The 27,219-nt window shown below is 48.9% G+C and overlaps 10 protein-coding genes across 10 annotated transcripts; 7 read left to right on the top strand and 3 right to left on the bottom strand.

Moving 5' to 3' along the window:
- Positions 1–6,025, top strand: L228DRAFT_233760 (putative NF-X1 finger and helicase domain protein; the record flags this gene model as incomplete). Its single annotated transcript, XM_018330647.1, has 2 exons — positions 1–193; positions 253–6,025. The coding sequence occupies exons 1-2, from the start codon at positions 180–182 to the stop codon at positions 6,023–6,025; spliced, it is 5,787 nt and encodes a 1,928-aa protein (XP_018185210.1). The 5' UTR covers positions 1–179.
- Positions 6,026–6,242: 217 nt separating this feature from the next.
- L228DRAFT_250713 (adenylosuccinate lyase) lies at positions 6,243–8,445 on the bottom strand. The gene is made up of 4 exons (XM_018333396.1): positions 8,064–8,445; positions 7,747–7,993; positions 7,042–7,685; positions 6,243–6,961 (listed from the first exon to the last, which is right to left on the bottom strand). Exons 1-4 carry the CDS (start codon positions 8,303–8,305, stop codon positions 6,640–6,642), a joined length of 1,455 nt encoding a protein of 484 aa, XP_018185209.1. The 5' UTR covers positions 8,306–8,445; the 3' UTR covers positions 6,243–6,639.
- A 989-nt stretch (positions 8,446–9,434) lies between these two features.
- L228DRAFT_250709 (putative glutamate-cysteine ligase Gcs1) lies at positions 9,435–12,520 on the top strand. Its single transcript, XM_018333395.1, has 7 exons — positions 9,435–9,922; positions 9,980–10,052; positions 10,113–10,178; positions 10,238–10,383; positions 10,443–10,568; positions 10,627–11,212; positions 11,287–12,520. Exons 1-7 carry the CDS (start codon positions 9,912–9,914, stop codon positions 12,310–12,312), a joined length of 2,034 nt encoding a protein of 677 aa, XP_018185208.1. The 5' UTR covers positions 9,435–9,911; the 3' UTR covers positions 12,313–12,520.
- Positions 12,521–13,473: 953 nt separating this feature from the next.
- Positions 13,474–14,654, top strand: L228DRAFT_270974 (hypothetical protein; the record flags this gene model as incomplete). Its single annotated transcript, XM_018335466.1, has 3 exons — positions 13,474–13,710; positions 13,850–13,983; positions 14,081–14,654. The coding sequence occupies 3 exons, from the start codon at positions 13,474–13,476 to the stop codon at positions 14,652–14,654; spliced, it is 945 nt and encodes a 314-aa protein (XP_018185207.1).
- A 907-nt stretch (positions 14,655–15,561) lies between these two features.
- On the bottom strand, positions 15,562–18,226 carry L228DRAFT_37899 (apses-domain-containing protein). Its single transcript, XM_018336540.1, has 4 exons — positions 17,946–18,226; positions 17,701–17,887; positions 17,448–17,633; positions 15,562–17,393 (listed from the first exon to the last, which is right to left on the bottom strand). The coding sequence occupies exons 1-4, from the start codon at positions 17,994–17,996 to the stop codon at positions 15,682–15,684; spliced, it is 2,136 nt and encodes a 711-aa protein (XP_018185206.1). The 5' UTR covers positions 17,997–18,226; the 3' UTR covers positions 15,562–15,681.
- A 215-nt stretch (positions 18,227–18,441) lies between these two features.
- Positions 18,442–19,163, top strand: L228DRAFT_250706 (putative NADH-ubiquinone oxidoreductase B18 subunit). Its single transcript, XM_018333394.1, has 3 exons — positions 18,442–18,594; positions 18,733–18,857; positions 18,955–19,163. Exons 1-3 carry the CDS (start codon positions 18,543–18,545, stop codon positions 19,057–19,059), a joined length of 282 nt encoding a protein of 93 aa, XP_018185205.1. The 5' UTR covers positions 18,442–18,542; the 3' UTR covers positions 19,060–19,163.
- A 691-nt stretch (positions 19,164–19,854) lies between these two features.
- L228DRAFT_37798 (hypothetical protein) lies at positions 19,855–21,561 on the top strand. Its single transcript, XM_018336538.1, has 3 exons — positions 19,855–19,930; positions 20,116–20,205; positions 20,261–21,561. Exon 3 carries the CDS (start codon positions 20,319–20,321, stop codon positions 21,390–21,392), a length of 1,074 nt encoding a protein of 357 aa, XP_018185204.1. The 5' UTR covers positions 19,855–19,930; positions 20,116–20,205; positions 20,261–20,318; the 3' UTR covers positions 21,393–21,561.
- On the bottom strand, positions 21,561–22,509 carry L228DRAFT_37885 (hypothetical protein). The gene has a single exon (XM_018336539.1). The coding sequence runs from the start codon at positions 22,228–22,230 to the stop codon at positions 21,730–21,732; it is 501 nt and encodes a 166-aa protein (XP_018185203.1). The 5' UTR covers positions 22,231–22,509; the 3' UTR covers positions 21,561–21,729.
- Positions 22,510–23,053: 544 nt separating this feature from the next.
- Positions 23,054–23,853, top strand: L228DRAFT_37738 (hypothetical protein). The gene has a single exon (XM_018336537.1). It carries the CDS (start codon positions 23,312–23,314, stop codon positions 23,735–23,737), a length of 426 nt encoding a protein of 141 aa, XP_018185202.1. The 5' UTR covers positions 23,054–23,311; the 3' UTR covers positions 23,738–23,853.
- Positions 23,854–24,739: 886 nt separating this feature from the next.
- L228DRAFT_250701 (t-SNARE) lies at positions 24,740–26,492 on the top strand. Its single transcript, XM_018333393.1, has 3 exons — positions 24,740–24,916; positions 25,076–25,606; positions 25,677–26,492. Exons 1-3 carry the CDS (start codon positions 24,815–24,817, stop codon positions 26,019–26,021), a joined length of 978 nt encoding a protein of 325 aa, XP_018185201.1. The 5' UTR covers positions 24,740–24,814; the 3' UTR covers positions 26,022–26,492.
- The last annotated feature ends 727 nt before the right edge of the window (positions 26,493–27,219 follow it).

Below are 27,219 nucleotides of genomic sequence, written 5' to 3'. Positions count from 1 at the left end.
CACTTCTCTTTGATTTTTTTCTTCTTCTTCGCTTTTTCTTAATATCATTGAAAGCTAGCTTTCAGTGAGTTTCTTATACTTTCATAAACGTCATATTTGCCATCCCACCGTGGCCGCAGAAGGCTGAGACGACCGTGCAGTTATTCCCGGCAAACTATTACTATTGAATAAAGACCACCATGACAAACCAAAAGTGAGTAAAAGCCCACAGCTGCCATCAGCTTTACAGACATGTTTACTAAATGACTACAGAATTTGCTTCAACTTTGCGAGAGACGGTAAATGCAGATTTCGATACTGCAAATTCTCCCACGATGTCGCCGGACGAATCAATTCCAATCGGCGGACCGAACAAAAGCCTGAGCCGCCCAGCAGCGAGCGAGATTTCCGCGCTTGGAGGAAAGGCATCCCGCTGCAAATATCGGATGCCCGCCCTCTGGGCAGTCAACTGGGGTCCTTCTTCAAAGAGGCAAGAAGACTAATCGAAGAGGATGATGGTATCCTTCAAGAGGTCATTCGATCCCTGTCTGGGGAGATGGGACTGAAGCGCATCAAAGAACTTGTCCAGAGGGATTTTGATAAAATGTCGTCTTCGGAAAAGAGTACTGCTTTTATAAATCAGATGCTCCCATTTTTCGAGACAGTCACCCATCGCTACGTCCTCGATTCCTTGATCCTGGAACAAGCAGTTGGAACCATCTATAACGTTCTCTTTGGGATGTCTGGCAGCCGGGCTGTTGTCTTGCTTGGATTCCTCGCAGATGTTTTGCAGTCGGAGAGTGAAAGAATGACGGATGTAGAGATCAGTCATCTCGAGATTTCACTCCTAGTCTTCCGGCAGATCGTTGAGTTGAACTCTGTAGCATTTGCCAACAATGCCTTGGAGTCCGTGGCTGTGAAATTCGAAACCATTTTCAAGGATTTGTCATTGTCGCAAACAACAAGTTCGCTACACGATGCCCGGATACATCTTGAACGGATTCTGCGTCGACTAGATATCGGCAGCACACTCCCAGTTGCTGATGATATACGTCAGATCGCCCGGGAAAAGAACTCCATTCCCTCGTTCATCGCAAAATGCGACACTCCGGGAGGACGCCACGACAACGACTCTGCGGATATATGCGACATCAAAATCATGCCTACGTTCAAGGAAATCATGTCAATCCGCTCTGAGTACCTCCCAGTAAAAGACCCTGGGCAGTGGCACATAGGTGGCCTCGCTGGTCTCCTCGACAGAAATTTTCGACTTCTCAGGGAAGATACAGTTGGTCAACTGAGAGATGCGGTCCACATCTTGTTAAGACCATCTAAAAACCAGGCAGTGCGAACTAATCAGCTCAAGACGTATGCATACCGCAATATCTGTGTAGTGGCTCTTCACTTCGATCGGTTCGCGGGTCTACAATTCGTTGTCCAATTCAGCCAACCGGCAAATGTCCAGAGCATGAGTACGCAGCAGAGACAAGAATGGTGGCAGCAGTCGAAACGCCTCCAGGCAGGTGCGCTCGTGTGCCTTGCTGAAACTGGTGGAGATGACAGTGGAAATGCAATCTTTTGCACTATTGCTGAGGCGCCAAGGTCGAGGCCGAGCCAGCCTCAACCGAAGAACCTGGCGTCGCTCTGGGAAAAGAGGGATAATGCCACAGTGACATTAGATATGGTTGAGCCTAAGGATGACGACGTACAATATATCCTCAATCGCTACCGGCCTCGTGGCGCACTGTCTTCGCTGTCCCTAGTGGAGTTCCCTGGCATACTCTTGGCCGCATTTGAGCCAACACTTCGAGCTCTCCAGAGGATGAAGCGAAGCGCGGATTTGCCATTCTCGAAGCTCCTTGCTCCCATGGATGCTGGGGAAAAAATAGAGAATGCCGAAGTGCTGCAACCACCAGCGTATGCCACCCGGCCAGGGTTTAGATTTGACTTGAGCAGTTTGATGAAGGATGGTACGCGGCTGGAAATTAGCCCGGATCAGCCTGTTGACATCAAGAAGCTACAGGATCATTCGACTCTGGACAATGCACAGGCTGTGGCATTGGTGAACGCTCTTCAGCGTAGCATCGGACTTATACAGGGCCCACCAGGTACAGGTAAAAGCTACACTGGTGTCGCTCTCATTGAAGTGCTTCTGGCAAACAGAGCCAAAGCAGGAGCTCACATTGGGCCAATTATTTGCGTCTGTTACACGAATCATGCGCTAGACCAGTTACTTGAGGATCTGCTGACGAAGAATATTACTACACAAATTATCCGCATCGGGGCACAGTCAAAGTCGGAGCTCGTGGACCCATATAACCTGCGTAAATTAGTTGCTAAGGCGACCAAAACGAAGGCCGAAAAACAAGTGCAGTGGCAGTTTCACAAAAAGCTTGATGAATTGGAGGACGGTTTCAAAAATCTGCGACTGGACTCAGAAGGCTCATATGGAAATTTGAAGTTCTTTCTCCGAAGATCCAGTCCCCGACATTATTCGCAACTTTTCGCGAAGGATAAGGAGGGTTTTGCAGAAGTGGAAGCCAAAAGAGGAAGTAAATTCAAGCAATGGATCAATGCAGGAGGCAGGTCATTTAAAAAAGTACCGCGGTCTATAGCCGTTCTCCAGGATGTTCACCTCGACGAAACGTCGGCAGAGGAGCGGAAAATACTCTACAACGATTGGCTTACAAAGAATAGAGTGGAGCTGCATGCAAACGCAAAGGATTTGCTTCAGGAACAGCGAAAATCGAAGGAATGGCTCAACAACATCAATAATGAAGTCGACTTCCGATGTCTCCGTGAAGCACATGTAGTCGGGGTAACGACCACGGGTCTTGCTCGTAACCTCAGGATGCTTCAGCGGTTGAAACCAAAAGTTGTGCTGTGTGAAGAAGCTGGTGAAGTTCTCGAGGCCCATCTTCTGACGGCTCTGTTGCCCTCGGTTGAGCATGCTATCTTAATTGGTGACCATATGCAGCTTCGTCCTCAGGTTCAGGATTTTAATCTTTCTCGAGAGGATCACAAAGGAGGTGAGAAGTACTCGTTAGATACTTCGCTTTTTGAAAGACTGGTGGATCCTGATGATAGCTCTGGGGTTCGGATTCCTTTCAGCACACTCCAGACCCAGCGCCGAATGCACCCGTCAATCGCCCAGCTGGTCAGAGACACATTGTATCCCTGCCTGGAAGATTCGCCGTTCGTTTCGGAATATCCAGAAGTGTTTGGGATGCGGAGGAGGCTATTTTGGCTGGATCATCAACGTCCAGAAGGGAACACTTCGAGCAAGGACGCCGGGGGAACATCATACTGGAATGAACATGAGATTGAGATGACAACAGCGCTGGTCAATCACTTAATTCGTCAAGGCTCCTACCAAAGTGGTGATATTGCTGTGCTGACTCCATATCTCGGCCAACTTCACCGGCTCCGGCGCAAGCTCAGTGGGTCTGTTGCTATTGTTCTTGGTGAGAGAGATCAGGAGGAACTAGATAAGGCGGGATTGAACGCAGATGATGCAGGACAGCATGCCCCCATCGCGAAGGCCAGTGTCCTACAGACACTTCGAGTTGCCACGATTGACAATTTCCAGGGCGAGGAAGCCAAAGTGGTGGTAATATCGCTGGTGAGGAGCAACGAGCAGAAAAATTGTGGCTTCCTCCGGACCTCGAACAGAATCAATGTATTACTCTCACGCGCCAAATATGGAATGTATATCATTGGCAATTCATCGACTTCGAGCCACGTGCCCATGTGGGCGGACGTTATAAATATTTTACAACGGAATGGAAACTTTGGAAACAGTCTTGATCTGCAATGCCCACGTCACCCGGACACTCCTATCTCGGTGTCAGACCCGGACCACTTTGTGCAGTTCTCTCCAGAGGGAGGCTGCAATCAGCGCTGCGTGAACCGACTGAAATGCGGCCATGCTTGTAAACAAAAGTGCCATTCAGCCATACTTCACGACGCAGTGTACTGCCAAGAAAAGTGCTTGAGACAGCTGAAGGGATGCGATCATCCATGTCCTAAGTTCTGTGGAGATTCCTGTCCAAAGGCATGTCAGGTGAAAGTTTATCAGGCAGATCGAAGATTGGGATGTGGACACCTCGCTCAGGATCTTCCCTGCTGGCAGGCACAGGAACCTTCTCTTGTTTTGTGCTCGCAACCTGTTCAAAAGCAGGTTACAGCATGCAACCACGCACTTACACTTGCGTGCCATATCAACGTCTGCAGTCCAAAGTTCAGATGCTCCGCCCTATGCCAATCTACCCTGCCTTGTGGTCATACATGCAAGCGCTCTTGTTCGAATTGCACTGTTCGCAAGGCTGACAATACCGTCAATGTTGACCATGGTATATGCCTTCAGAAATGCGGTCGACAGTATTCTACATGTGCCCATGTCTGCCGCACACTCTGCCATGGGTCAGACCCATGTCCTCCATGTCAGGCTGATTGTGACGTACAATGTGCTCACTCGAAATGCTCCAAAAAATGTTGCGAGCCCTGCGCACCTTGTGCTGAATCGAAATGCCTCTCCTCCTGTCCACACAGTGAGTGTTCATTGCCTTGCGCTGCTCCCTGCGACAACATCCCTTGCTCTCGTCGTTGTGAGAAACTGCTTTCCTGTGGCCATCAGTGTCCCTCGGTTTGCGGAGAGACATGTCCGCTGCCGGTATTTTGTCAAATCTGTGCAAACCAGGGTATCAAGGACCGCGAAGTCGATTTTATTTTGTCGCAGTCCTACCACGAGATCAACCTAGATGAAAATCCATGCATCTTTCCTCGCTGCGGTCACTTTTTGACAGTTGAAAGCATGGATGGCCAGATGGATATGAAGAAATACTACCTGATGGATGATGCAGATGAGAAGCCAATCGCTATTGCATCGTCATCGGAGCCTTTTTCGGTCGACGACATCAAGAGATGCGCCACGTGTCGAGGCTCCCTGAGGGATATTTCCAGGTACGGCCGCTTAGTGCGTCGTGCCATTCTAGACGAGTCAACGAAGAAGTTCATTTTGTACGTTAATAGAGAATATGTGCCCCTAGCTCAAGACCTGCAACGGCATTTGGGATCGCTCCAAGCAATCGAGCGCGGGACAGGAATGCTCCTCTCATCAATACTACTAGTGCTCCAGGAGGAGAATAATAACACTGTCCGCATCGACGGTTCTCTTCATGACCAATTCAAGCTCATGGACGGGCTTGTTCGAAAGTACTGCCCGAAACGCTGGGATGCACTCTCCAAACTACGTGGTCGCATTGTGAGATACTACAGGGCAGTCGAGGTCGAAGAGCAACCTTTCAATCGTGTCCGAGATCTTGTAGAAGCGGTGCGCAGAACCAAGCAGGTAACCGGGAAATTCGAATTTGACGAGACTATCCTGCAGACCAAAGGTCTCCTTCTCGCCGCTGCGCTCTTGATTCGTCTGGACATTGCCTTACTGGGCGACTTTCTGTCCCTCTGTAACAAGCAATGGAACACTATCGGGTCAATGACAGGGTGCGAGCTTTCCGTCAATTTGCAGGCAAACATGACCGCCTGCAAAGCGCTTATCGACATGGCAGCCAAATCAAACCGTGTTCCCCAGCAGGTCGAAGGCTCCATCTTTCTAGCTCAGCTCTGCGCCTTGCAGCGACCATATCTCAGCGACCTGAAAGACAGCGAGCAATATCTCGAGCAAGGACGAAATGCTCTGGCTACCGCGAGAGACTTGTGTCGCAGGTATCCAGGGCAGACATCCGGGCTATCTGGCGAGATTGATAATGCAGAAAAGATGCTGAGCGGATCCACCTTCTACACTGCTGTCACGAATGAAGAACGCGCGGCTGTGATTGCCGCCATGGCTCGCGAGTTTCGGGGCACCGGTCATTGGTATTATTGCCAGAATGGTCATCCCTTTACAATAGGTGAATGCGGAGGCGCCGTGCAGCTGTCAACATGTCCGGAGTGTGGCGCGCCTGTTGGGGGCGAGGATCATCGTACGGCGGATGGAGTGACGCGTGCGGGGGATTTGGAGGACCAATTGACTAGATTGGCTATTTAAGGTTTTTTATTTCTTTTATTTCTCTTATTTTATCGTTTTCTTTTCTTGGCCATGCGATCCTGAGACTCAGAAGATAGGAGAATAAAATGATGGGCTTAGAGATGGTCTGGTGGAATTGCCCATTATTGTGCCAACATGTCATGTTAAAAGTAAGTGGCTTTATTCCTTTTTGTGTTCCCTCCCAAAGCATAAATAAGGAAGATTTCGATTGAACATTGGGGATATATTTTTATTGGTGAAATATATTCTTGTTTTCATTGCTTTCGTTTAGGAAGTATACATGGTATCTTTTAGATACTTTTACAAGGGAGGAAAAATATGAAAAATAAAAGGAAATTTTCATGAGGCTTGATAGCAGCGAATGAGAAGGTTGAAAAAACGAGTCGCGACCGGGCCGCTGCGGAAATATGTTTCGAGGGAATGCTAACGCTTGAACAGGAGTAGCACAAAACAGCACCCCTGCGTCCATGCGCCAAGCAATTGAGAGTCATACAGATGACCTAGGCTGGCTTCTTGAGAAGAATTTGCGAGGATAGGTCGGAGAGAGTATGGAGAAGATGTTGAAAAAGTAGACGGAGGACAAAAGAGGCAAAGGAGCTTTATTTTAAAATGGCTTAGACGTGCAATTCGCCGACAGCAACCAAGTCGAGACCGGCCTTGTACTGTTGCAGAGCGGAGTCGACTTCGCCGCCCTCACGAGTAAAGGCGGTAACTTGCTGAGAAGCACGGCCGGTGAAGGACTTGGGGTCGAGCAAGTATGGGAGCTGAGGCCAGACGGGCCTGAAGAATTCCGTCTTCTGGACACGCTCGATCAGGTCGTTGGGCTTGCCCTTGGCCTTGACTTCGGCGGCAGCTTGGTGCGAGAGGACACGAATCTCTTCGTGTGCGTCTTGGCGGGACACGCCTTGCTCGACGAGGGCCATCATGATGTTCTCGCTGTTAAAGACGAGCATTTGAGGTTAGCGAGATAGTAAGGTGGTGAGGGGGTGAAGGGAAGATAACAATGAGAGACGTACGTGGCCATAAAGGGGAGCTCTTCTTGCAGTCTCTTCTCAATGACGGCGGGGTACAGCACAAGAGAAGCGGTAATGTTTGTCAAGAGAATCAAGCAGGCATCGGCCGAGAGGAAGGACTCGGGGATGGTGATGCGGCGGTTGGCGCTGTCGTCAAGCGTACGCTCAAACCACTGCGCGCTGTAAGTGTCCATGGCGTCGCCGATGCGGTTCTTGAGCACACGGCCCAAACTGCACAACCGCTCGCTGCGCATGGGGTTGCGCTTGTAAGCCATGGCAGAGCTGCCAATCTGGTCCTTCTCAAAGGGTTCCTCCATTTCCTTCATAGCGGCCATGTGGCGGATGTCACCACCAATACGCTCGCAAGTGCAGCCAAAAGAAGCGAGGGCGGAGATGACGTCGACGTCGACCTTACGAGTGTATGTTTGGCTGGTGATGGTGAAGGCCGAGGGGAAGCCAGCCTTCTTGGTGACAAGCTCATCCAATTGCTCGACCTTTTCGTGGTTGCCGGTAAATATGGCAAGGAAGGAAGCTTGGCTACCGGTGGTGCCCTTGACACCGCGGAACCGCAGGTCGTCGCGCGCACGCTCGAGGTTGCGCAGATCCAGGAGCAGGTCCTGAATCCAAAGGCAGGCACGCTTTCCAATCTAATGTACAAAATCCTTTAGCAAGATCCTATTGTCTAGGAGGGCGTATGGTTTGTCTAACCGTTGTTGGCTGGGCGGGCTGACCGTGGGTGAAAGCCAAGCAGGGGAGGTCACGGTGCGCTATGGCGAATTGCTTGAGCTGGTGGATCACGCGAGCCAATTTTGGCAGCAAGAGGTTCAATGCATCGCGCATGGCCATGAGATCACCTCCATCGGTCACGTAGCAGCTAGTGGCTCCCCAGTGTACAATACCGGCGGCAGCAGGAGCTACCTGGCCGTATGCGTGCACGCAAGCCATGACATCGTGTCTGTCGATGCCATGTTAGCTTATAGTTTGAAATCAAAGAGCAATTAATTGTCTCTTATGTGGGTACGCGCCTTCGTCGCTTCTCCTCAGCAGAGATGATCGGGAACTCATCGTCTTGCACCTCGAGGTGGGCCTTCATCTGCTCAATCGCCTCGTCCGAAATCTCCAGACCCAGCTCCTTTTGTGACTCGGCAAGCCAGAGCCAGAGCTTTCTCCAGTTGGTGTAGCGGGTCCGCAAGGAGAACAATTCTTGCATCTCCTTGCTCGAATACCGCCCGGTCAAGGGAGTGGTGTAGATGTCGTTCGAAGCCATGGCGGGGCAAGTTACTGAGAGGTCTTTTTTACAAATGGTTCTCAATGTAACAAGAATAAAAATTAAATCAATCGGCCCTTATCGACGACTAATGGCAGGAATGAGGGAGCAGAAGTGCTTGTCCAGAAGGCCACCGGTGCTTGGTGGGGGGGGGGTTTGCTTGAGTGACAAAATTCCCGGGGAGGAAATATTTTCGGACGTGGGTTTGTGGAGGGGGGTTCTTCCGTTCTCCGCCGGAGTTGTGGAACTGTCAGATCGATAGAGGGGCATTTTTGCCGCGTTGTGATTACTAAGCAGAGCACGTAAATTGGTCGTCAACGATTGTTGCAACAACAAGATCTTTGGACTCGTTGCGGCCTTTTGCTGCCGTCCTTGGATTTGGAGAAAGGTTGCTTTTTGTAATACAACATTTTTCTTATATGATTCTTCGAGGATTGAATATGCAAATGACCAGTGGGAGTGTTCTGAGGTCTTCTGGAATACCACTTATGGGTAAAGATACAGTTTTCCTGTTTTAGAATTTGTTTCGTTGATAATTGATAGTGTGGCCGATAACGGCAATCGTTTCCGCAATGCCCGCATTCGTCCCTTGGGTACGGTCCAACGACGAACGACCCTGACAGTGGAGTCCGGACTGCTTGCACGAAAATTGAAGAAATTGTGCCAGCAAGTACAAAGGTATGGCAGTAATAATCGGATCATATAACGAGATCATGGTGACTCCGCCTTGGCCAGAGGGGTATTATAGTCCCACATTATTGTCATGTGCGGAGCAACCGAGCCAGGAGAGTCATCTAGAGGAATAAGCATGTCAAAAGTAGGGATAAGGTCATAAACCCTCTGACAATTCACCAAAATTTGCTCTTGGACCACTACTAGAAGGTAAAAAGTATTGTTCAAATGCTTCTTCTTCTTCTTCTTCTGCTGGTGGGGAAAGTGCCCAGCATAGGCACCATCTCGTGCTGTCCCTTGTTGTGTAGTTCGACAGGGACAGGAGCCGAACAACGACTGACCAATAAATTGACAAGTCATGAGCTCGTCATCGCATTAATAATACAGCAATCCACCATCATAAGCTATCCACACCTGGATGGACCCCTCAGACCATGCCCACTACAGTATCACATATCAAATCGGCTCCTCTTTTTCACAATGAACCTTCTAAATTCTGTGCGCTTTTCCGGGCCCAAAAATTATGATGGGTTCGGCTTGAATGAATCTTATTATCTGGTCCTTACTCCGTAATTGCAAGAAAATCTGACATGTGCATTTAACCTCGTAGACAACCTTCATCCGCTAATATCTGACTCGACCGTTCCTGTCTTCCGCCCAAAGCCTCCGCTAGTTTTAGTCGGATCTCCCTCCCGACGTTGACGCTAGAGCCGAAACAGTCACATCAATCTCAAGAAGCCCAGATCCGTTCTTTTCTATCTGGAGGAAAATCATTCTCTCCTTGAACCAGCCGTACAAGAACCTCATATTGTCTTGCCCCCTAGAGAAGTGAGCGGCGTGGAAGACCTCCCCGTGAGGCTCCTTCAGCGGTCACAATAACCCCGCCAAGCTTGAGCGACCAAAACTCCGGGCCATTGGGTGTTGGTCCGAAATCATGGGTCTACTGTATGATAACCCCCTCTTTCTGAGCAACGCCTATGCTTTGTCTAACAGGAACTCCAGTGCGGTGGGAACCCCTCTCGACTGGTCGGAAGCAAAGAAGCGTGCAAGCCATGTGCGGGAATGGGGGATCGAGGTATGCTCGCTATCAGCTGCGAAATATATGTGCCGGGGCTAGGAATGACCTCTTTTCTAGCAATTGCTTGCAATATGGAGACGGGCCAAGGGCAAAGAGAGAGATGCGTTGCTTTGGGGCGATGAGGTTTGCGGCCAGCTCAGACATCCTTCCTTTTTTGCGGTCATTGCTAATAAGATTGGCAGATTGAATACCTCGTCGTGGCATTCGAAGATCAAGATCGCAATGTGAAATTATCCTTGCGTCAAGCGGATATCCTGACGGCGCTTGCAAAAGATGAATCCCTCAAAGAACATGGCGGCGTCGTTCCAGATTTGCAGTCGGTCGAAAGGTATCGCGTGACACTTTGAATTGGCGGATGAATCACTATTAACGCATTCAAATTCTCAGAAAGAACGAAGCGCTTCCCGTCTTTCACCCGGAATTCGGCCGCTTCATGCTCGAAGCAACCCCCGGAAAGCCATGGGGTATCAACTGCAAGGACTTATTGGACGTTGAACCAAACATGAAATGGCGGTATGTGCCATTGTCTTGTGTCTCTCCCGACGAAACCATGAGCTGATGGACTGAGCAGGAGAATCTTGGCTAAAGATCACATGCATGGAAATGAATTTCCAGTAACGCTGACGACGTTCCCTCGGCTTGGAACGAAGGACGAATTCATCACTCCTTATTTCCCTCCGTCAGGCCCTAAGTTGCGCTCTCAATTTCTGCCCGACGAAATTGCAAACCCCCACATTCGTTTCCCCACGTTAGCAGCAAACATAAGGGCAAGAAGAGGCCGGAAGGTTGAGGTCAATGTCCCCATCTACCGGGACGAGAAAACCCCTTGGCCCTTTTTTGACCCAACGGTCAATTATGATTTGCATCTCTGGCCCGAAGACGATGATGTGCGAAATGGCGCCGTTAAAGAGAATTACATATACATGGATGCTATGGCTTATGGCATGGGAAGCTGCTGCCTCCAGATCACATTTCAGTCAAAGAATATCTCAGAAGGGCGGACTCTCTACGACCAACTTAGCCCCCTTGGGCCAATCATGCTTGCCTTGACTGCCGCCACCCCCATTTACAAGGGGTTCCTCGCCGACACCGATGTGCGATGGAACCAAGTCAGCGCATCCGTGGATGACCGGACGCCAGAGGAATTGGGTGAAAAGGTATTAGTGACCAAAACGGGACACTGCTCTTTTTAACTTTTTTCCTAGCAAAAGATGCGCTAACAATGAAGCAGCCATTAAAGAATGACCGATGGCGGATTCCCAAATCCCGATATGCGTCGAACTCGACGTACATCGCTCAAGACCCGCGGCTGCGACCAGAATATCTCGATCCCGATCTTGTCACTGATGAGAAGCTTAAAGCAAGATTGATCGAGGGCGGCATGGATGAATTGTTGGCCACGCATTTTGCCCATCTCTTCATCCGCGATCCCATTGTCATCTTCAGCGAAGACTTGTTGGAGCTTGATTTGAACAAGACGGACCATTTTGAAAACTTGCAGTCTACCAACTGGCAGCACATGCGGTTCAAGCCCCCTCCACCCGATAAGGACACCGGCTGGCGTGTGGAGTTTCGGTCCATGGAAATCCAAATGACCGATTTTGAAAATGCGGCATTTTCCATCTTCATCGTGCTGGTCACTCGGGCTATTCTAAGTTTTGATCTCAACTTTTACATTCCCATTACAAAGGTAACAGAAAACATGGAGACTGCGCATCGGCGTAACGCTGTTTTGGATGAACGCTTCTACTTCCGCAAGCGCCCTTTCCCCTCACGTTCCACAAAGGCCAATGGCACCGGCACCCCTTCTGGCACCACGACGCCTACGACCACCAGTCGACCGGCCACGCCGCCTGGCGAGGTCGAAGATGAATATGAATTGATGACCATTGACGAAATAATTAATGGTCAGTCACGACCAGCCGGGGATGGCTTCCCCGGTCTCATTCCATTGGTGGAGACTTATCTCGATTCAATCAATGTGGATGTGCAAACTCGATGCGAACTTGCTCGATATCTAAGCTTAATTCGAAGGCGAGCCAATGGAGAGCTTTGGACTGGGGCCAAGTGGCTGCGGCATTTTGTTGGCACACATGCGGAATACAAGAAGGATAGCGTGGTCAGTGAGAGCATCTGCTATGACCTGGTCAAAGCTGCCAACAGCATATCCACGCCAGAAGGACGTCGAGAGGGGCTCGGGGATGAAATGCTCGGCACGTGGCGGGAGCAGGAAGAAAGCGCGATATCCACCGTCTAACTATGATCTTTCCGAGACATGGTTCCCCCTTTTCTCTTCCCTTTTCATTTTATAACTCTAATTCTGCGCCATGGATATAGTATAGAAGGGTATTTGTTGCAGAGAGCAACTGTATATAGACAAATCTAATCGGAGCGATCCCTTGGGTTCATGAATATGACTTCCAATGGGGAACACTAAAATGCTGCAAATGCTGTAGATAACAGGCAAAATCGTTAACGCCTAACGAATCAATATCAAATGTCCAAATGTAGCTGGCTGACTCGGGGGATGATATTCCGCACTTGCCAAGGAACTATTTCTTTTGCCATTGTTTGCCGCCTCTTTCGTTAGTGCGGATGATTGACTTTTCCCTGCCGTAACGTATTTTGCAGAGGGGGATGTGTGGGGTAGTTCCGGCTGTTAAGCTCTGGGGGTTCATCATAAGCTACAAATCGCCAAAAAGGCCATGTTCGGTTGCGAAGCTTAGGCGAATCAGTTTCCCGTCTAGCTAAGCGGGTTAGTTTAGAACCCTCATCCCAGCTAGTACCCTCACTCTCTCATCATATCGTGATGTCAACATAAGATGAATCCATATACGTCCACTCACACACAGAGAGTAATCCTCTTCCTCCCCCGCGTTTCTTTCTAAACATTGGTCGCAGTGACTACCCAGTTCCTTGCTTTGCAAGTATGAAGAACAAAGTCCTGCCCAGGATGCTTTTCTGTTGGCGTCACTCGTCCCGCGTTCTGGGGACTGGGGATTGACAAGTGTTTCCAATCTAACTGTAACCGTCATCCCCTTACTCGATCATCTGCCACTTTCTCCTCTCGAAACCGACTGCAGGATCCCGTCAATTCAAAACAAGGTTCTTCTTTCCGGAAAGGTCGACTACGCTGTGTGTACCATGGAGGTTTATATTCTTACATGTCCGTGTTCATTTCGTGCCCGACCTCTCCCCGCCCACCCCAGCTTGGCATATAGTTGGGACTCTGCGCCTCCTTCTGCCTCTGCCTCTGAAGAAACTTTCTCCACCTGCATTAGTTTAAGAGACTCCTTTCAGATCCTTTTTGAAGTTGCTCATCTTCCACCGTTGCTTGCATCTCATCTTCAATCTCTCAGGATTGTCGTATTGTGCATAATCTACATAGCCTCCACAGGTTCATCGAGAAGCTGCTACGATGAAGCTGCTGTCCTTTCTTCCATTGGCCATTGGGGTGCTTCCCTTGGTCGCCTCTGTTCCTTTGACCAAGCGGGCACTATCCGCCTCTGACCAATCTGTCCTCGAATTGGCATTGTACCTTGAGCATCTGGAGCATGCCATGTACAGTTCAGGCTTCCAAAACTTTACTGAGCAACAGTATGAATCTGCTGGATTTCCACCCGGATTCCGTGACAATGTTGGAGTCATTGCATCGGTCAGTTTCCTTTTTTCACTATATGCTTTGTTCTCACATCTCCCATCATAAAATGGGCGAATTAGCATCATGGGGCTATAATCCTTTTTTTAAAGCTTCTTAATATATACAAAAGACTAACATACCCCGTGTTTACTAGCATGAACAAACCCACATTGACCTACTCACTACGGTCCTTACGTCGAATGGAATAACTCCTATTCCGACCTGCCAATACAAATTTCCTTTTACCGATCCCAAATCGTTTGCTGCGCTGGCAAATATGGTCTCTACGTACGTTTCTCTTCCCTCCATCTTCTAGCCTCCTTCCTGTCCTTCCTTCTTCCCTCCCAGCGACAAATATCCAGACTTACGCAAATTAAATATGCAGCGTGGGTATCGGCGCATATATTGGCGGGGCAACCGGATTCAGCGACAATGAGCAGCTTCTCACGGCTGCTGGATCCATTCTCGCCGTCGAGGCTCGACACGATGCCTATGTTCGTACTGAAATAGGCGCATCTCCGTTCCCAACTGCCTTTGATACGGCCTTGACACCCGTGTTCGCGTACAATCTCGCTCAGATGTTTATTGTCTCCTGCCCGCAGCCTCTTCCCATCATTGTGCTGCCCAAACTCAACTTGACCTCGCCCATGCCGCCGCAGAATTTGCAGCCTCCTGTCGCCGCCGGAACCACGCTCAGTTTTGCCTGGGATCCAAGCAAGTTTTTCGTCTCGGTCGATCCCAATGCACCCCTGTACATTGCCCTGATCAATCAAGATGTCCAGGCGCCCATCTTCCAAGAAGTCACAAAGACGGGCAGTGGCACGGGCACGGTACCCCTGCCTGCGAATATCACGGGCGTTGCGTTCGCCGTCCTCACGACCTTTTCGGGAGGCTTGACTGAGGCCCAATTGACGCAGTATGGAACCTTGGCCGGCCCGGCTGAAGTTGCAGTGTCGTAAGTGTTCAGCAGCCCAATGCAGAGGCGTTTTTCTCTCGGGCCGGGTTAAGGATTCAAAATGAAACTTGGGGTGCGTGCTGGAGATGAGAGCCTCTAATCGGGCGAAGGAAAAAGAAAAGTCCCCAATCGCTGAGTTACTTTGTTTATGCCACTGTAATACTCTGGTTCATTCAAAGGTTTGGATAATTGCTATAGTCCTGGCTGTCGCATCGAAAATTTTAGTTACAATTGACCATAACATCTTCTGTGGAGATTTCAATTTCTAAAATCATTTGGCACGTAAAATCTTGCTCACCCAGCTAGGGGTATATACTAAGACACGAATAAAAGGCGTGACATGATATATATCATACACCAAAAATAAGCATCTGAGAAAAAGATGGACAGTAAAAAAGATGTAAATGATATCCTATATCCTAATTTCCTAATATCCTACTGCACAGTCTTAAGGAATACCCAAATAACTCTTTAAACCATTCCGGCTGTGAAGATGATGGATGGTAAGGGAAAGACAAAGCAAAAAAGGTAGAGAGTAACACGGAACCACTGAAATAGGTAGAGGAGAGGGAGAGAAAAAAAAAAGAAGAAGAGAATATCGAAAAGGTACGTATGACGCCGTAGTTAACCTATATCCCACCCGTCAAGAGAGAAAAAGAAAAGAAAAGAGAAGAGAAGAGAAAAGGAACCCCATAAACTCCCAACTTTGACATGGATAGAAACAGACATGAATAGAATAGAATAAAAAAAGGAATGGAAACGGGAATGCAGTGGTAGACAGCTGGTTCGCATGGGTCAAGATGTGTGTGCCAAGGGGCACTGAACCAGGGTGAAAGGGGGAGAGAGAGGGAGTGAGGAAAAGATATGTTGTTAAAACGGGATTGACGAGGGAAAAGGAGTCGTCTTATAGAGAGTGGGGGAGAAAAAAAAAAGGAACAGAATCATCTTATAGGGAACGAAGAAAAAAACAAGGAACGGAATCATCTTAAGGGGAATGAAGAAGAAAAATAAAATAAAACAGAACACGAATATTAACCCTCCACTGCCTGGGGCAGGGAGTGAGAATCGGCAATGCCGTCTGCCATATTCGCTGCTTCCAGTTCCTGCAGAATCTCAGGGAGCATATGATCCACATTTTCCTCGGCAATGTCAAGCGCGCTGGCGATGAGGCGCTTGTAGTCCTTTTGGCGCTCGCCGAGGCCGGCAATGCTTTGGTTCTGAACGACTTCGCGGACGAGAGCGCGGCGGGTGTTCTGTTCGTGGTAGAGGGCGGAGCAATACCGCAGCTTTTCCTGGAGGGTGGAAGTTGTAGATTGTTGGTCGAGTAGGATGCCGGGTTCGGATTTGACGTCTCCTGGGCGCAGATGCGATTGCGCTTGTTGGTCATTGCCTAATGTTGTCTTGATTCCGTTGTTATCTGTAGAGGTGTTGTTCTCCTCGTGGGCATGGATGAGACGCCCTAATTCAACGCCTTGCAGGTGTTCTAGGAGGCTCTCGTTGTCGGCAAGGAGTTTGTTGTATTCTTGTAAACGAGCTTGTTCGACCACCTCGTCTTCGCCGCTCGTGGAGAGGAAAAATGACTGTTTCCGAACTTGCTCAATCTCTTGCTGCATGTTCTTGAGCAGCCGGTGGGCCTCGTTGAGGTCCGTCTCGCGCTCTGCGAGCTCCAGGTCGAATGCCGACGCGAGCTTGTCTGCTTGGTCATTGATCATCGGTGCGAGTTTCTGCATGACGGATATCGCGGCGTCCGACTTGCGTTTTGCCTTGTCAAGACCGGAGCCGTCGAAGAGATTGTTGCCACTCCGGGTGCTGCCTTCAACGTCATCGCCTGCCGGTCGTGCGTCGTTCATTTGGAAGGGCGACGAAGAGGCTTGAGAAAAGTGGTAGTTCCGACGCGAGTTAAGCTCCCGGATCAAATCATCTGCCGATTCACCCTTTTTGTTTCGAATGTCTACTAGAGCATTGTGTCCGATGAGTGACCGAACACACTTTCGCGCTCCATGCCTCGCTGTGATGATGAGAGCCGTGTCTCCCGCGTCGTCTTGGGCGTTGAGAATCGCTGCAACCTCGTGGTCGGCCATCCGTTCGCCGAGCTTGTTGATTATTGATTCCATGTAATACCTCGCGCAGAGGAATTTGCTTCGCGTGCTCGTTGTGGCAGCAATGTGGTGAAAGACTGTAGAGCCGAAAAAGTCTCGCATATCCACAGTGTGAAGAAGCAATTGTGTTAACTTGGGCATTGTCTCTTTTTCAAAATTGTTCGTGAATAAGACAGCTCGCATAAGCGGAGTCTCCCCGCAGTTTGAGAGCGCCCCTGTTTTGGCGCCCCGCTGAAGAAGGTCACGAATTACCGCAAGATCTCCCATTGCAGCGGCCCAGTGTAGAGCAGTGTGCCCTTGGTCGTCGATAGGCCTGTCAATGTCAAACTGCACAGGCGGTACGGGCGGAGCAATCTGTAATACGGGTTCATTGGATGAAAGCATAAAATAATCCAAGAGCTCGTCCGCATAAACTAGATGCTGTTGCTCAATCATTGACAACGCTTCTACATCGGGAGCACGCCGTTTGCGCTTTCGTGATAGCGTCGAGTGTTGTGACATGGGAACCAGCTCCTCGTCTGCTAGAATTGACTCGGAAGCGATACTTGTATTGTCCGGCGTGCCATACTCGTCGTGTAATTGACCGCTCATAGCATCATAGTGGTCCTCGCTGACTTGACTTGGAGGCGGAATGGGGGTCAAATCTATCACATTCTCAGCAATGCTTCACTTTTCAAGGCTCTTCTGGTGATACATACTCGTCAATCTTCGGGGAACACCAAGGTTCCTCGGCACCTTGGGCTTATTTGAGGCCGCAGTGGTATGCTTCGGCGCCTGCGGAGGACTTCGGTCTCCAGGCACAAACTCAAAGATCGGGCGTAGCTTTTCCAAAACGCCATTGCGTTCAGCCAATAGCCGGCCATCTTCCAACGGCACCCATGTTCCTATTCAGAATCCTTCAGTCACATTCTCGCCCGGAAGAAAGAGGGGGGTAATTTGGAAATTACGCACCCTGATATTTTCCATATCCACCCTGGACCTTTTCATGTACACCCTTCTGCACCTCTCGCTCAAGAATTCTCGTGCGGGCGGGTTTGTCGAAATCTGCCACTTTAAGAATATGCGTTGCATTGATCCAATCGTCCGATCGTCTCCGCATCACATGGTTCCCGTTGGCGTTAAACTCATACACAGGTACCTAAAGATCATGTTCAGCCCGAGCGAACGTCAAAATCAACACAAGGATCGATCCTTACATTGCTATATGTCGCGGAATAAATCCGGTCAAATCCATCTCCCTGTGCCATCCTCTGGGTAATTTTTTTGGTCCGTTTGACTGAAAGTCCTGCCTTACATTCACCCCTCCACCAAACCTCTGTGGAATTAAGGCTAGCTAGATATCCTACAAACACCGACGGCCAGAGTTTAGGCCCGGCGACAAGGATGTGGCGGTTGAACGCTTGGTTATGCAGTGATGGATGGTCGTCCGACACGGTCAACGCGAAATGAACACCAAGAGCGTGTGGGATGAGTTGGGAGGACGCGCAGGCGCGTTAAGTGTTGAAAAAGGTACCAGGTACTTGACCAAAAGGATCCATCCCCATATACTTTACCGTAAGCGGTACAGCGGCGGGTGATTGGTCTGTCGTTCCCCCTCTCTTCCCCAGCCGATGAGAGACGCTATACCTTGTTTGGCAGCACTGCTTTCCCCAGCTGTTGCCCGTCTCTCCACACGTTCTGGCAGCAAATTGATACAACTACGATATTCTACACTTCTCTGTGCTTTTGCGTCGGTCATTAGAGGCTCGTTTGAGATATTTTTGGTACCATCGAAAGTCCTCGTCAGCGAAACTATGACTGTCGTAGAGAAGATCAAGGATGCTGTCGGGTTGGGCTCTTCGGCCCGTGAGTAATTCCATACTCCCATCCATTTGTTTTTGGTCTGGCAGTAATGGCATCATGAAATGGGATTCCATCATTGCAGCTTGAGGAGGATTCAAGTGGCATGATTGGCGGTAGCTAACTCTATGAATGTTTGCATAGCGGCATCACACGAGGCTATGTCAGATGCTCGATTACCGCTACAGTATCGGGATAGCTGTGCTCACCTCTTGATTCCTCTTAACCGATGTCGTTATGAGGAGTATTATCTTCCATGGAAGTGCGAGGTATGTCACGTGCAAACTCCTTCAATATATCAATGCAAAGTTGATTCTATATCATATGTTGAAGGTAATTAGATACTAATTGTGGATATTCCTATAGAATGAGCGACATTCGTATGAAAAATGCCAGTATGAAGAATTTAAAAAACGAGTGGCCAAAATGGAAGACTTGCGAGCAGCCAAGGGAGGAGCGAGGAGCAACTAAATTTCCTTTACCTTTTTTTTTTCCTTTTTCTAATGTTTTTTTTTTTTAAAAAATAAAATTTCCCTCGCGGCCTTGCATTAGACTTATTTCAGTATCATCCCCATGATAATGTCGTATCTCAAAGTCGTGAGTGTGTGCGCAAAAACCAACACTGACCCACGGCTCCGTGGTTCGAACACGAGACCATTCACTGCCACCTTTTTTTTGTGCAAAGCGAAAATAATATCCCACTATGCTTCTGATCCACAAATAGACTCTTGGTTGTTCTTCTGTCATTACGAGAAAAGTTTGGTTGCTATGATTTTGGGAAGGCTGTGCCGCAACAGACGAGATAAGACACCCATGTTCAATTGCCAAAAAAGGGAAGCAAAACTACGGGTCCAATTATACAGCAGATTGCGTTCCACAATTTTCACCTTGAACATTAATTTTCATTTCAATATGGTAGCACATGGCCTGCGTCCCTCATGGGTGGGACGATGGTACTTAAGCAATGTCGGGAAGGTGCATTACTCTACACGGTGGGTTTGGGGTTCAAGGTCGAGTGGAGTTGGACCATCCCCTGTGTAGTTGAGTGATGAAGGACAAAATTGCCAAGGGGCATGTTTGATTTAACCGACATCCCTCATCCAGACGCGGAGCTTATTTCTAAAGTTTTGGCGACTGTTACTTAACTCACACCACTGCCTTGTTTGCTTGCAATCGCTTTCTGATATGGCTCCTGAAACTCTCATCACTGCCGCTCCGCAAATTCTCTGGCCTCAAGAATCCTCGGATCCAGCATACGTGGATGCACAACAGCTGAATGGACAAATTCCGAACGAATGGTTGGGTCGTAGAGCCTTGACTGACTGTGATGGAGTCGGCACCTGTAAGTCGCTCCTTGGCTGGCGCTCAGAGACAGAGAAAAACACGAAAATTCTAAGACTCAATTGCAGTTACATGCCCGATAGGAACTTGCTATACTGGCTTGGATGGCTTCATTGGCTGTTGCTCCGTGTAATAAGCTTTCCCTCTCGGTTTCGAGTTATCACACTAACAAGGCTATCTGTACAGGTCCAGCTGCGCAGCCCGGACAACGTGCATAGAATACAAGCCTGGGAGAACAATTGAGTGCGATCCAAATACTGGAGGGTGCCTATCTTGGTGAGCAGATCCCACGCAATGAAAATTTCTAGCGGATATTAACAGTGGACGATAGTAAACCGGCTGCGCCGTACTGCAACACAATCACCAACGTCCTCGAAGACCAGTATATTATGTGGTGTGATTCCACGGCGACGGTCGAAACCCTGTCTTATGTCAATTTGATCACTTCGGGCTCGACGGCGACCCCTCCACCTGCAGCGGTCACTTCCATGAGTTCAGTTGCGGCAAGCACTTTGGTCCCAGTCACGGAAACATTAACAATGACATCTTCCATATCTATCGGGGCTGTGGCAACTAGCACGCCTAGCTCCAGTATCTCAGAGAACGCACTAAATTCCCATGCAGCTTCCTCTTCGAAGCAGTCACCAATTGTAACCGGCTCCCCGTCAAAGCCTTCGTCGATTCCGACTTCATCATCCACTCTTAGTGCTGGAGCAATTGCCGGTATTGCAATTGCCGGGCTCGCATTTCTTGCTCTTGTTGCTTTCTTGGTGTTTTGGTTCTGTATCCGCCACAAGCTCCTAGCCAGTCATCGATTTCGAGGGGCCGGAAGTGTTTCAGAAAAATATATGCGTCTCTTTGGGAATCGGAAACGCCATCCAGGATTATGGAACGAGCCTCTAGAACAAGGTCCAGGCGTTTCTCAACTAGACAGCAAGGAGCTCTCCGGAAAGCCAAAGCTAGTTGTGGTTTCTGAGCCACCCTGGAGCCCAGCGAGTTTTGAATCCCACAGATCAAGTCCCGAACTCGGGGTTTCTCCTATGTCCTCGGGGCCAGCTTCGCCTCCTCTGTCCTGGCATCCACGTCCTTCTTCACTTGCAGTTGACATCACTTCATCATACCAGCCATATGATCCACATATTCCAAGGCCTGTAGCCGAATTACCAGCGTCGATTATGGATTCAAACGAGCTCTCCACCACAATCACAAGGCCCAGAGAAAGCCTAGCGATGCAATCATCCTACCTAAGCGCTGAGATGGCGCTTGCAGACGGATATGTTGAATCTCCAAGCTCTGCAGGAATATATGAAGCAAGCGGCGGCGCAATCGTCAATCATGCAGAGCTCGAAGGGGATGGGCAACAAGTTTCAAAACAAGACCTAGAGCGCGAGGAGGTAGTGCATAATCAAGGGTTGACAGACCAACAACAACGAGACGGAAATCTTGACCAAAGCCTGATTTAAAGAAAAAGAAAACCGAATTTAAAGTGATAACAAGATTCTCAAGCGCTAAGCATGCTCATGAATTATTTGTAGATTGTGTTTTCCCAAGAGTGCTAACAGACTGAAAAAAAAAGGACTCGTTGCGGCAGGCTTTATGAAATAAGCTCAATTGCAACAATAAATACAAAACGAAACCCCCAGCCCTTTGCGGGAAATGATTCTAATTTTGAACCAGTGTCCGTCAACGCCCTTCCAGGATCGGCTTTCGGGTCTCTCTGCTTTTACAAAGATGTGATGGTGATATCATCTTTGCCCATGAAACGAATCATTGCTGCTCTTTCTCTTCTTTTCTTTCTTTTTAAGCAATGTGAAAAGTCTTCACATGCCGACGATGGTCGTTCGACTCGAATATTTCACCATGCTGAATGATTCCAGGATAGCGGTCACTTGTTGATGGGATAGATCGAGTATATGATTGCGGTAATGTTGGGAATGATTGCGGTTCAGACGCTGGATGCGAGTGTCGCCTGATAGTGGGAGGGGGAAAAGATGCATTCGACATTTGAGAAGTCTGCTGAAGGTTCGCCAATGGTGGGAGTGCGAACGCTGGAGAATGTGCATCTAGATTCATACAGCGTTTCTCGTCCTGGTCATACGCAGTATGTGATGGTGCTCGCCCGGAAGTACGTCGCCAACGTTGGGAAATTCGAGAAATCATGACAACGGATAAAAGGAAGCCGCATCCAGCAAAGAAAATCCACCAAACGCCGATGCCAACATCATATAGAGGCCACCATGCCTTTGCACTCCCTGACTGTGACGGCAAAGGCCGATTTTTATTGGCAGTAACAACTGGCATCTGGGAGAAACCGATCACCCAGATCAAAATTTCTTAAACCCGGGGGAAACAGTTCTGGAATCTCTGGCTGAGGGGAAACAATTTCTCTTGATTAATTATGGTCAGTTAAGCATGCAGCGAGTGCAGAAGTGTCGAGCACGCTACCGGATACAATGCAAGGTTCGTCAATCTTATCGCAAAAAGTGACGATATATGCCATCCAAAATGCAGGGGAAAATGTCATTTCCTCAGAAGTGGCTTCACACACGGGGTATATAAATTGTACTTTGAACTCGTACATTCCATCTCCTCCTGAAGGAATATCGTTTCGGTGCCCCACTGCAAGACATTGTCTACGCCAGGTGCCTAGCACACGCTCAAGTTTTGCGATCACGTTGACCACCTCTTCTGAATCTTAGGTCTGGACTATGGATATTCTTCAGCTGGCATTGGCACCGCCCCCATGGCATTTCGTGTGATGAATAGCGGGGCATACGGTTTGACCTGTGACGCCACCAATGAGTGTTGCAGGGGGGAGTTTTAAAAGTTGAAGACTAGGATCACTACATAGCATCGCTTCTTATTGAGAAACTAGGATGGCGACGGAGTGCAAGAAGGCAGCTGAAGGGTAGAGGTTCGAGGGGATGATCGGGTTTGGACCCTGGCGCCGATCATGGCTGGAACAGGAAAGCGAGCTCAGCTGGGGCGTGACAGACGGCGTAGTCGTGGCTTGAGTTTGGCGATCGGGGAAAGAACCGAGAGCGAGTCTGCTTCTCTCGTTCTGGATTTCAAGCGAGTTTGAAGGGACAGGAACGGTTATGCAAGATGGCGATTGGGGGGGGGGGGGGGGTTGGAAGCGGGACCGTGCTTTGATTCTGGAATCACCAAGTTTTCTTGTGGACGAGCTAAAGAAAGCATCGCCAAGGGGCACAAATAGCCTGGGGTGTCCCTCGCAACCCCGTGATACGTCGGAGCATGAACAGCTGGTCATATCACAGATTACGGGGGTGCAGATGAGGCAAAACTGGTGGATTGGGAGACTCCCGTAAAAGAGCGATTCTCTGTCGTTTCTCACGTGCGTCGTTGGGCGATTAATCCATCTATGCCCACTTTTAACTCAGGTGTACTGTTCAGTACCCGTTGCAAGTTGGATATCATGTCCGAATGGACAATGACCTATGGAAATGAGTCTGGTCATGTGAGGAAGCACTTATGGATGAGATGTTTGTTAGTTATTTTTGGTACGGGTCTATACGGAGTAATTGAGTGTTGCCTAGAAGCAGCTATCAGCATACTATTATCTACGGAGTACACAGGGAGGCAACAGCGAGCAGAATACGATTCAAGCTCAGATACACCCAATTGGAAGAGAAGGGAGGTGAAAGAACTACAGTGGGCCGGGGCAGTGCAGGCAAAACATCGTAGTAAAAGGGGAAAAGAACAGTCAAACTTGGGGAGTTGGAAAAGGCAACTACCTATAATAATGACGTCTTTTGCACTTTCTGCCTTTAGATCTCTACGCTGCTGAAGAATACGGTAGGTCGGTGCATGGCCTTTGCTTCTTGATGACTACGCCGTACGTGGCTGAGGTAAGACGGTCGTTCTCATTGAAAGACGTTGGTCCATATCGGCTTTCGGAATCGCCATGAAGATCAGGATCACCACACCTTGCAGGCTTGTGTGCTTGTGTGCTTGAGGGACTTTGTTGTCGGGAAAAGGCGAAGAGGAACGAGGTCAGGTAGGTTGAAGGTATGCGATACTTAGTCTTGCAAACAATCCGTGTATGATTGGCGTGTCCTAGTACTCTCTGGGTACAGGACCCCGATTTGGAATGAATGATCCGACTGGTTATTGGTGTGTACACAAGTTTTTGCCTGGTGATTGGCTTTAATTAAAGGTACTTTTAACCTACCCACCCTGCCCATCCACAAAGTATCTCAGGTACAGCCATCATCACCATCATCATCAAAAAAATCCCAACCCGCGGAAAGCTCTGCCGGAGTATCCCTGGCCTTGATTTGTGCGCTTGCGCTCTATTTGATTTGGTTGAATCTGCTTGGCAGGCACAGAGGGAAGAATCCCTCGATCCTACCTACCTGTAGGTACCTTAGTCAAAGGCAAAGCGAATGTCTCTGCGTAGAGTGAGAACGAAAGAAGTCGTAAAAGTACTTCATATCACTGCCGCGGTGGCAGTGTTGCGTCGTACCATACAACCCGCAACGTCTAGCACATGGTCAAGCTACCTACCTACCTAACCGCCCGATCACAACCTCTTCCACACTGCCCCAATCTCCGACCTCAAGCGACTCCCAGCCTCAGCCTCTTTTCAACCTCTCGTCATCCTCCGTGTCATTCCTTGAAATTTCGTCTCCCAAGCTCTTCGGAGGTCAATGGCAGTTTTGAAACGGGTTTTCTCTACTTGTCTTGCCCGCTTCTGAAACTCTGAAATCGAATTGAGACTCTCTCGAGAACTGGATTTCCCGTGAGACTCCCGATCAACGCGATTCGCCTATTACTCGTCGCCATTGTTCCCTTTAGCCCCTGGCCCAATCTTACTGCCTGACGACCACATTGTAATCTTTCCACACCAGGACTCACGATCATCATGTCATCTTACGGAAATTATCAGCAATATGGGGGCAATCCATATGCGGACGCTCCCGCCGCTGAAGGTGGATATGGAGCGCAAAATCCCTATGGCAATGCGGTACGTGCTTCTCTGTTCCCTCTGCGTCATTTCCTCGTCTTGGATGCATCGCGCGAAGACGGGTATTAGAAGGCGATACTAGAAAGCTTTCGACTGGGGCTAGGGGGGAAAAAAAGGAAAAAGGAGTATGGTAGCTGATCTTGGGAATTGCAACTACAGCCTCAAGGAGCCGCTCCCCCGCTCAATCATGAAATGTCCAATTACTCGCAAGCTTCAAACTATTCGCAGGCGGCGCCCAACGTCCTCACGTTGCAAGATTTCCTTGCCCGCGTCGATCTTGTGAAGCAAAGCATCCGCAACCTCACCTCGAATGTGTCCCAGATTGGTACTCTGCATCAACGCAGTTTGTCCAGTCCAGATGGCAGTGCTTCGGCGCAGCTCGAGAATCTCGTGACGCAAACGCAGATTCTCAACACACAGATCAAAGACAATATCAAATCGCTCGAGGCCGATGCCCTCAAGACGCCAAGCGAAAAGGGAAAGAACACCAAGTCTACGCAAGTCGGCAACCTGAAGCGCAACTTTGACGCCGAGCTCAAGGGATACCAGAAAGAGGAGCAGACCTACCGCCAGCGGTACCGCGAGCAAATGGCGCGCCAATACCGCATTGTCAACCCAGAGGCAACCGAGGCCGAGGTCCAAGAAGCCGCCAATGCTGACTGGGGAGATGAGGGTGTCTTCCAGACTGCGGTATGTGTTTTTTTTTGGGGGGCTCATTTATTGTTGAAGGTGCACAACGTGCTAACACCATCTGCTGCAGCTCAAAAGCAACCGATCCGGCGCCGCTACGAGCGTGCTTGGCGCCGTTCGCGCACGTCACTCTGAGATCCAACAGATTACGCGCACGCTGGTCGAGATTGATCAGCTCTTCCGCGAGATGGCGACGATTGTGGAGCAGCAGGAGGCGCCGGTCATTGAGACCGAAGAGCAGACGCAACGCACCACGGACAACCTCAAGAGCGCCGAGCAACAGCTTGACTCGGGCATTGCACACGCTCGTCGTGCGCGCAGACTCAAATGGTGGACCTTTTGGATTGTTGTCATCATCTGCTGCATTCTCGCCCTCGTCCTGGGTCTCGTGTTTGGTGTCGGCAAAAAGAATTAAAAACAAGCTCATCAGCCCTACAGCGTTACTCTTCTTGCCCTCCAGATGGGCTTTTGGAGTGCGCGGATCCCCGAAAGGGCCTTCCTGCAGCTTGCAGCTTGCAGCAGCAGACGACTACTCCAATGTCCTTTTTTTTTTTTTAACAATTGTGTCCGCTTTTCTACTTTGGAAAGAAAAAAAGAAACTTAATTTGATAATTTGAGGGGTGTGAATATCGAGGCCACCCAAAAGCGAAGACAAGACAAAAACTTCAAAAAGTATCGTGGGATTTTCCACAGAGATCCGCGAGAGAGAGAGGAGGGTTTGGCAAGAGACGGCATTCCCCCCACGTTGAAAGGTCTTTGCCAAGGACAAGATTTTGTACAAATATCCTTGCTTGCCTTTTCTTGTTGTTTTTATTTCCCTTCTTACCCTTTATTACCACTTCACTTCTCGAGGCTACAACCTCTTTAACTTTTTTTTTTTTTCTTTCTCTCTTTACTTCTTCTTCTTACTACCACCCCCTTTTTTTCTTCTTTTCTTCTTTTACTATTCCACACCTGCAGACGACGACGACTACGTCGTGGAGGGTTCTAATATGGAGACGGTGATGACTCGTATGTATTGCTGGGAGCCTGGGACCGACTAAGGTCTAAGGTCTTTAGATGGATTGCAAGGGTGTGCAAGGACGGGCTGTGGATTCGAGATTGGATTTTTTTTGAGATTACTCTTTTTTTTTTTTTTTGTCTTTTTCCTCTTTTTTTCCAGCTTTGGTTAATTAATACCATTAGTGTTTGATGATAAAATTTACATTTTTCCCTTTCTGTCTTTTTTTGTTCCGCCTCAACTTCTTCCTCGTGACCTATTCCGTAATAAGTCATGATATGTATGGCAGCAAATATATCAAGATATCAACCTATCAAGATATCAAGATATCAACGCTGATACTTAAAAGTCGATAGTTGATAAAGGATAGTGGATAGTTGATTGTAAATTGTAAATCGTAGATCCAAACGTAAGCTCTACATTTATGAAAATGGGCCAAAAAAAAAAAAATAAGAAACGAAAGAAAAGCAGAATATTGATGATGATGATGATGATGATGATGATGATGACAAAACGATGCATGACGACGACGACAAAATGACACCACAAACAACAGAACAATACATTAACGCATCAACGCAATCAACGCAATCAACAGAACGACAAACAACAG

The sequence above is a fragment of the Xylona heveae genome (genome assembly GCF_001619985.1).
Source record: "Xylona heveae TC161 unplaced genomic scaffold L228scaffold_12, whole genome shotgun sequence".
NCBI classification, from domain to species: domain Eukaryota; kingdom Fungi; phylum Ascomycota; class Xylonomycetes; order Xylonales; family Xylonaceae; genus Xylona; species Xylona heveae.
The sequence above is the reverse complement of the archived record's forward strand: the minus strand, read 5'-3'. Positions and strand labels throughout refer to the sequence as shown.

Coding starts and splice junctions, on each gene's coding strand:
- L228DRAFT_37899 (XM_018336540.1), bottom strand. CDS start 17,996: ATGGCACAGGGAGATGGATTTGACCGGATTTATTCCGCGACATATAGC. Junction 17,888..17,945: donor ATTCCGCGACATATAGCAAT/GTAAGGATCGAT, acceptor CATGATCTTTAG/GTACCTGTGTATGAGTTTAA. Junction 17,634..17,700: donor TGGATATGGAAAATATCAGG/GTGCGTAATTTC, acceptor GATTCTGAATAG/GAACATGGGTGCCGTTGGAA.
- L228DRAFT_250706 (XM_018333394.1), top strand. CDS start 18,543: ATGACTGTCGTAGAGAAGATCAAGGATGCTGTCGGGTTGGGCTCTTCG. Junction 18,595..18,732: donor CGGGTTGGGCTCTTCGGCCC/GTGAGTAATTCC, acceptor ATGTTTGCATAG/CGGCATCACACGAGGCTATG. Junction 18,858..18,954: donor ATCTTCCATGGAAGTGCGAG/GTATGTCACGTG, acceptor ATATTCCTATAG/AATGAGCGACATTCGTATGA.
- L228DRAFT_37885 (XM_018336539.1), bottom strand. CDS start 22,230: ATGCCAGTTGTTACTGCCAATAAAAATCGGCCTTTGCCGTCACAGTCA.
- L228DRAFT_250709 (XM_018333395.1), top strand. Junction 10,384..10,442: donor GATTTGCAGTCGGTCGAAAG/GTATCGCGTGAC, acceptor TCAAATTCTCAG/AAAGAACGAAGCGCTTCCCG. Junction 11,213..11,286: donor CAGAGGAATTGGGTGAAAAG/GTATTAGTGACC, acceptor ACAATGAAGCAG/CCATTAAAGAATGACCGATG.
- L228DRAFT_37738 (XM_018336537.1), top strand. CDS start 23,312: ATGCCCACTTTTAACTCAGGTGTACTGTTCAGTACCCGTTGCAAGTTG.
- L228DRAFT_250713 (XM_018333396.1), bottom strand. CDS start 8,305: ATGGCTTCGAACGACATCTACACCACTCCCTTGACCGGGCGGTATTCG. Junction 7,994..8,063: donor GCTGAGGAGAAGCGACGAAG/GCGCGTACCCAC, acceptor TGGCATCGACAG/ACACGATGTCATGGCTTGCG. Junction 6,962..7,041: donor GAGCTCCCCTTTATGGCCAC/GTACGTCTCTCA, acceptor CGTCTTTAACAG/CGAGAACATCATGATGGCCC.
- L228DRAFT_37798 (XM_018336538.1), top strand. CDS start 20,319: ATGTGGTGTGATTCCACGGCGACGGTCGAAACCCTGTCTTATGTCAAT.
- L228DRAFT_250701 (XM_018333393.1), top strand. CDS start 24,815: ATGTCATCTTACGGAAATTATCAGCAATATGGGGGCAATCCATATGCG. Junction 24,917..25,075: donor AAAATCCCTATGGCAATGCG/GTACGTGCTTCT, acceptor TTGCAACTACAG/CCTCAAGGAGCCGCTCCCCC. Junction 25,607..25,676: donor AGGGTGTCTTCCAGACTGCG/GTATGTGTTTTT, acceptor CATCTGCTGCAG/CTCAAAAGCAACCGATCCGG.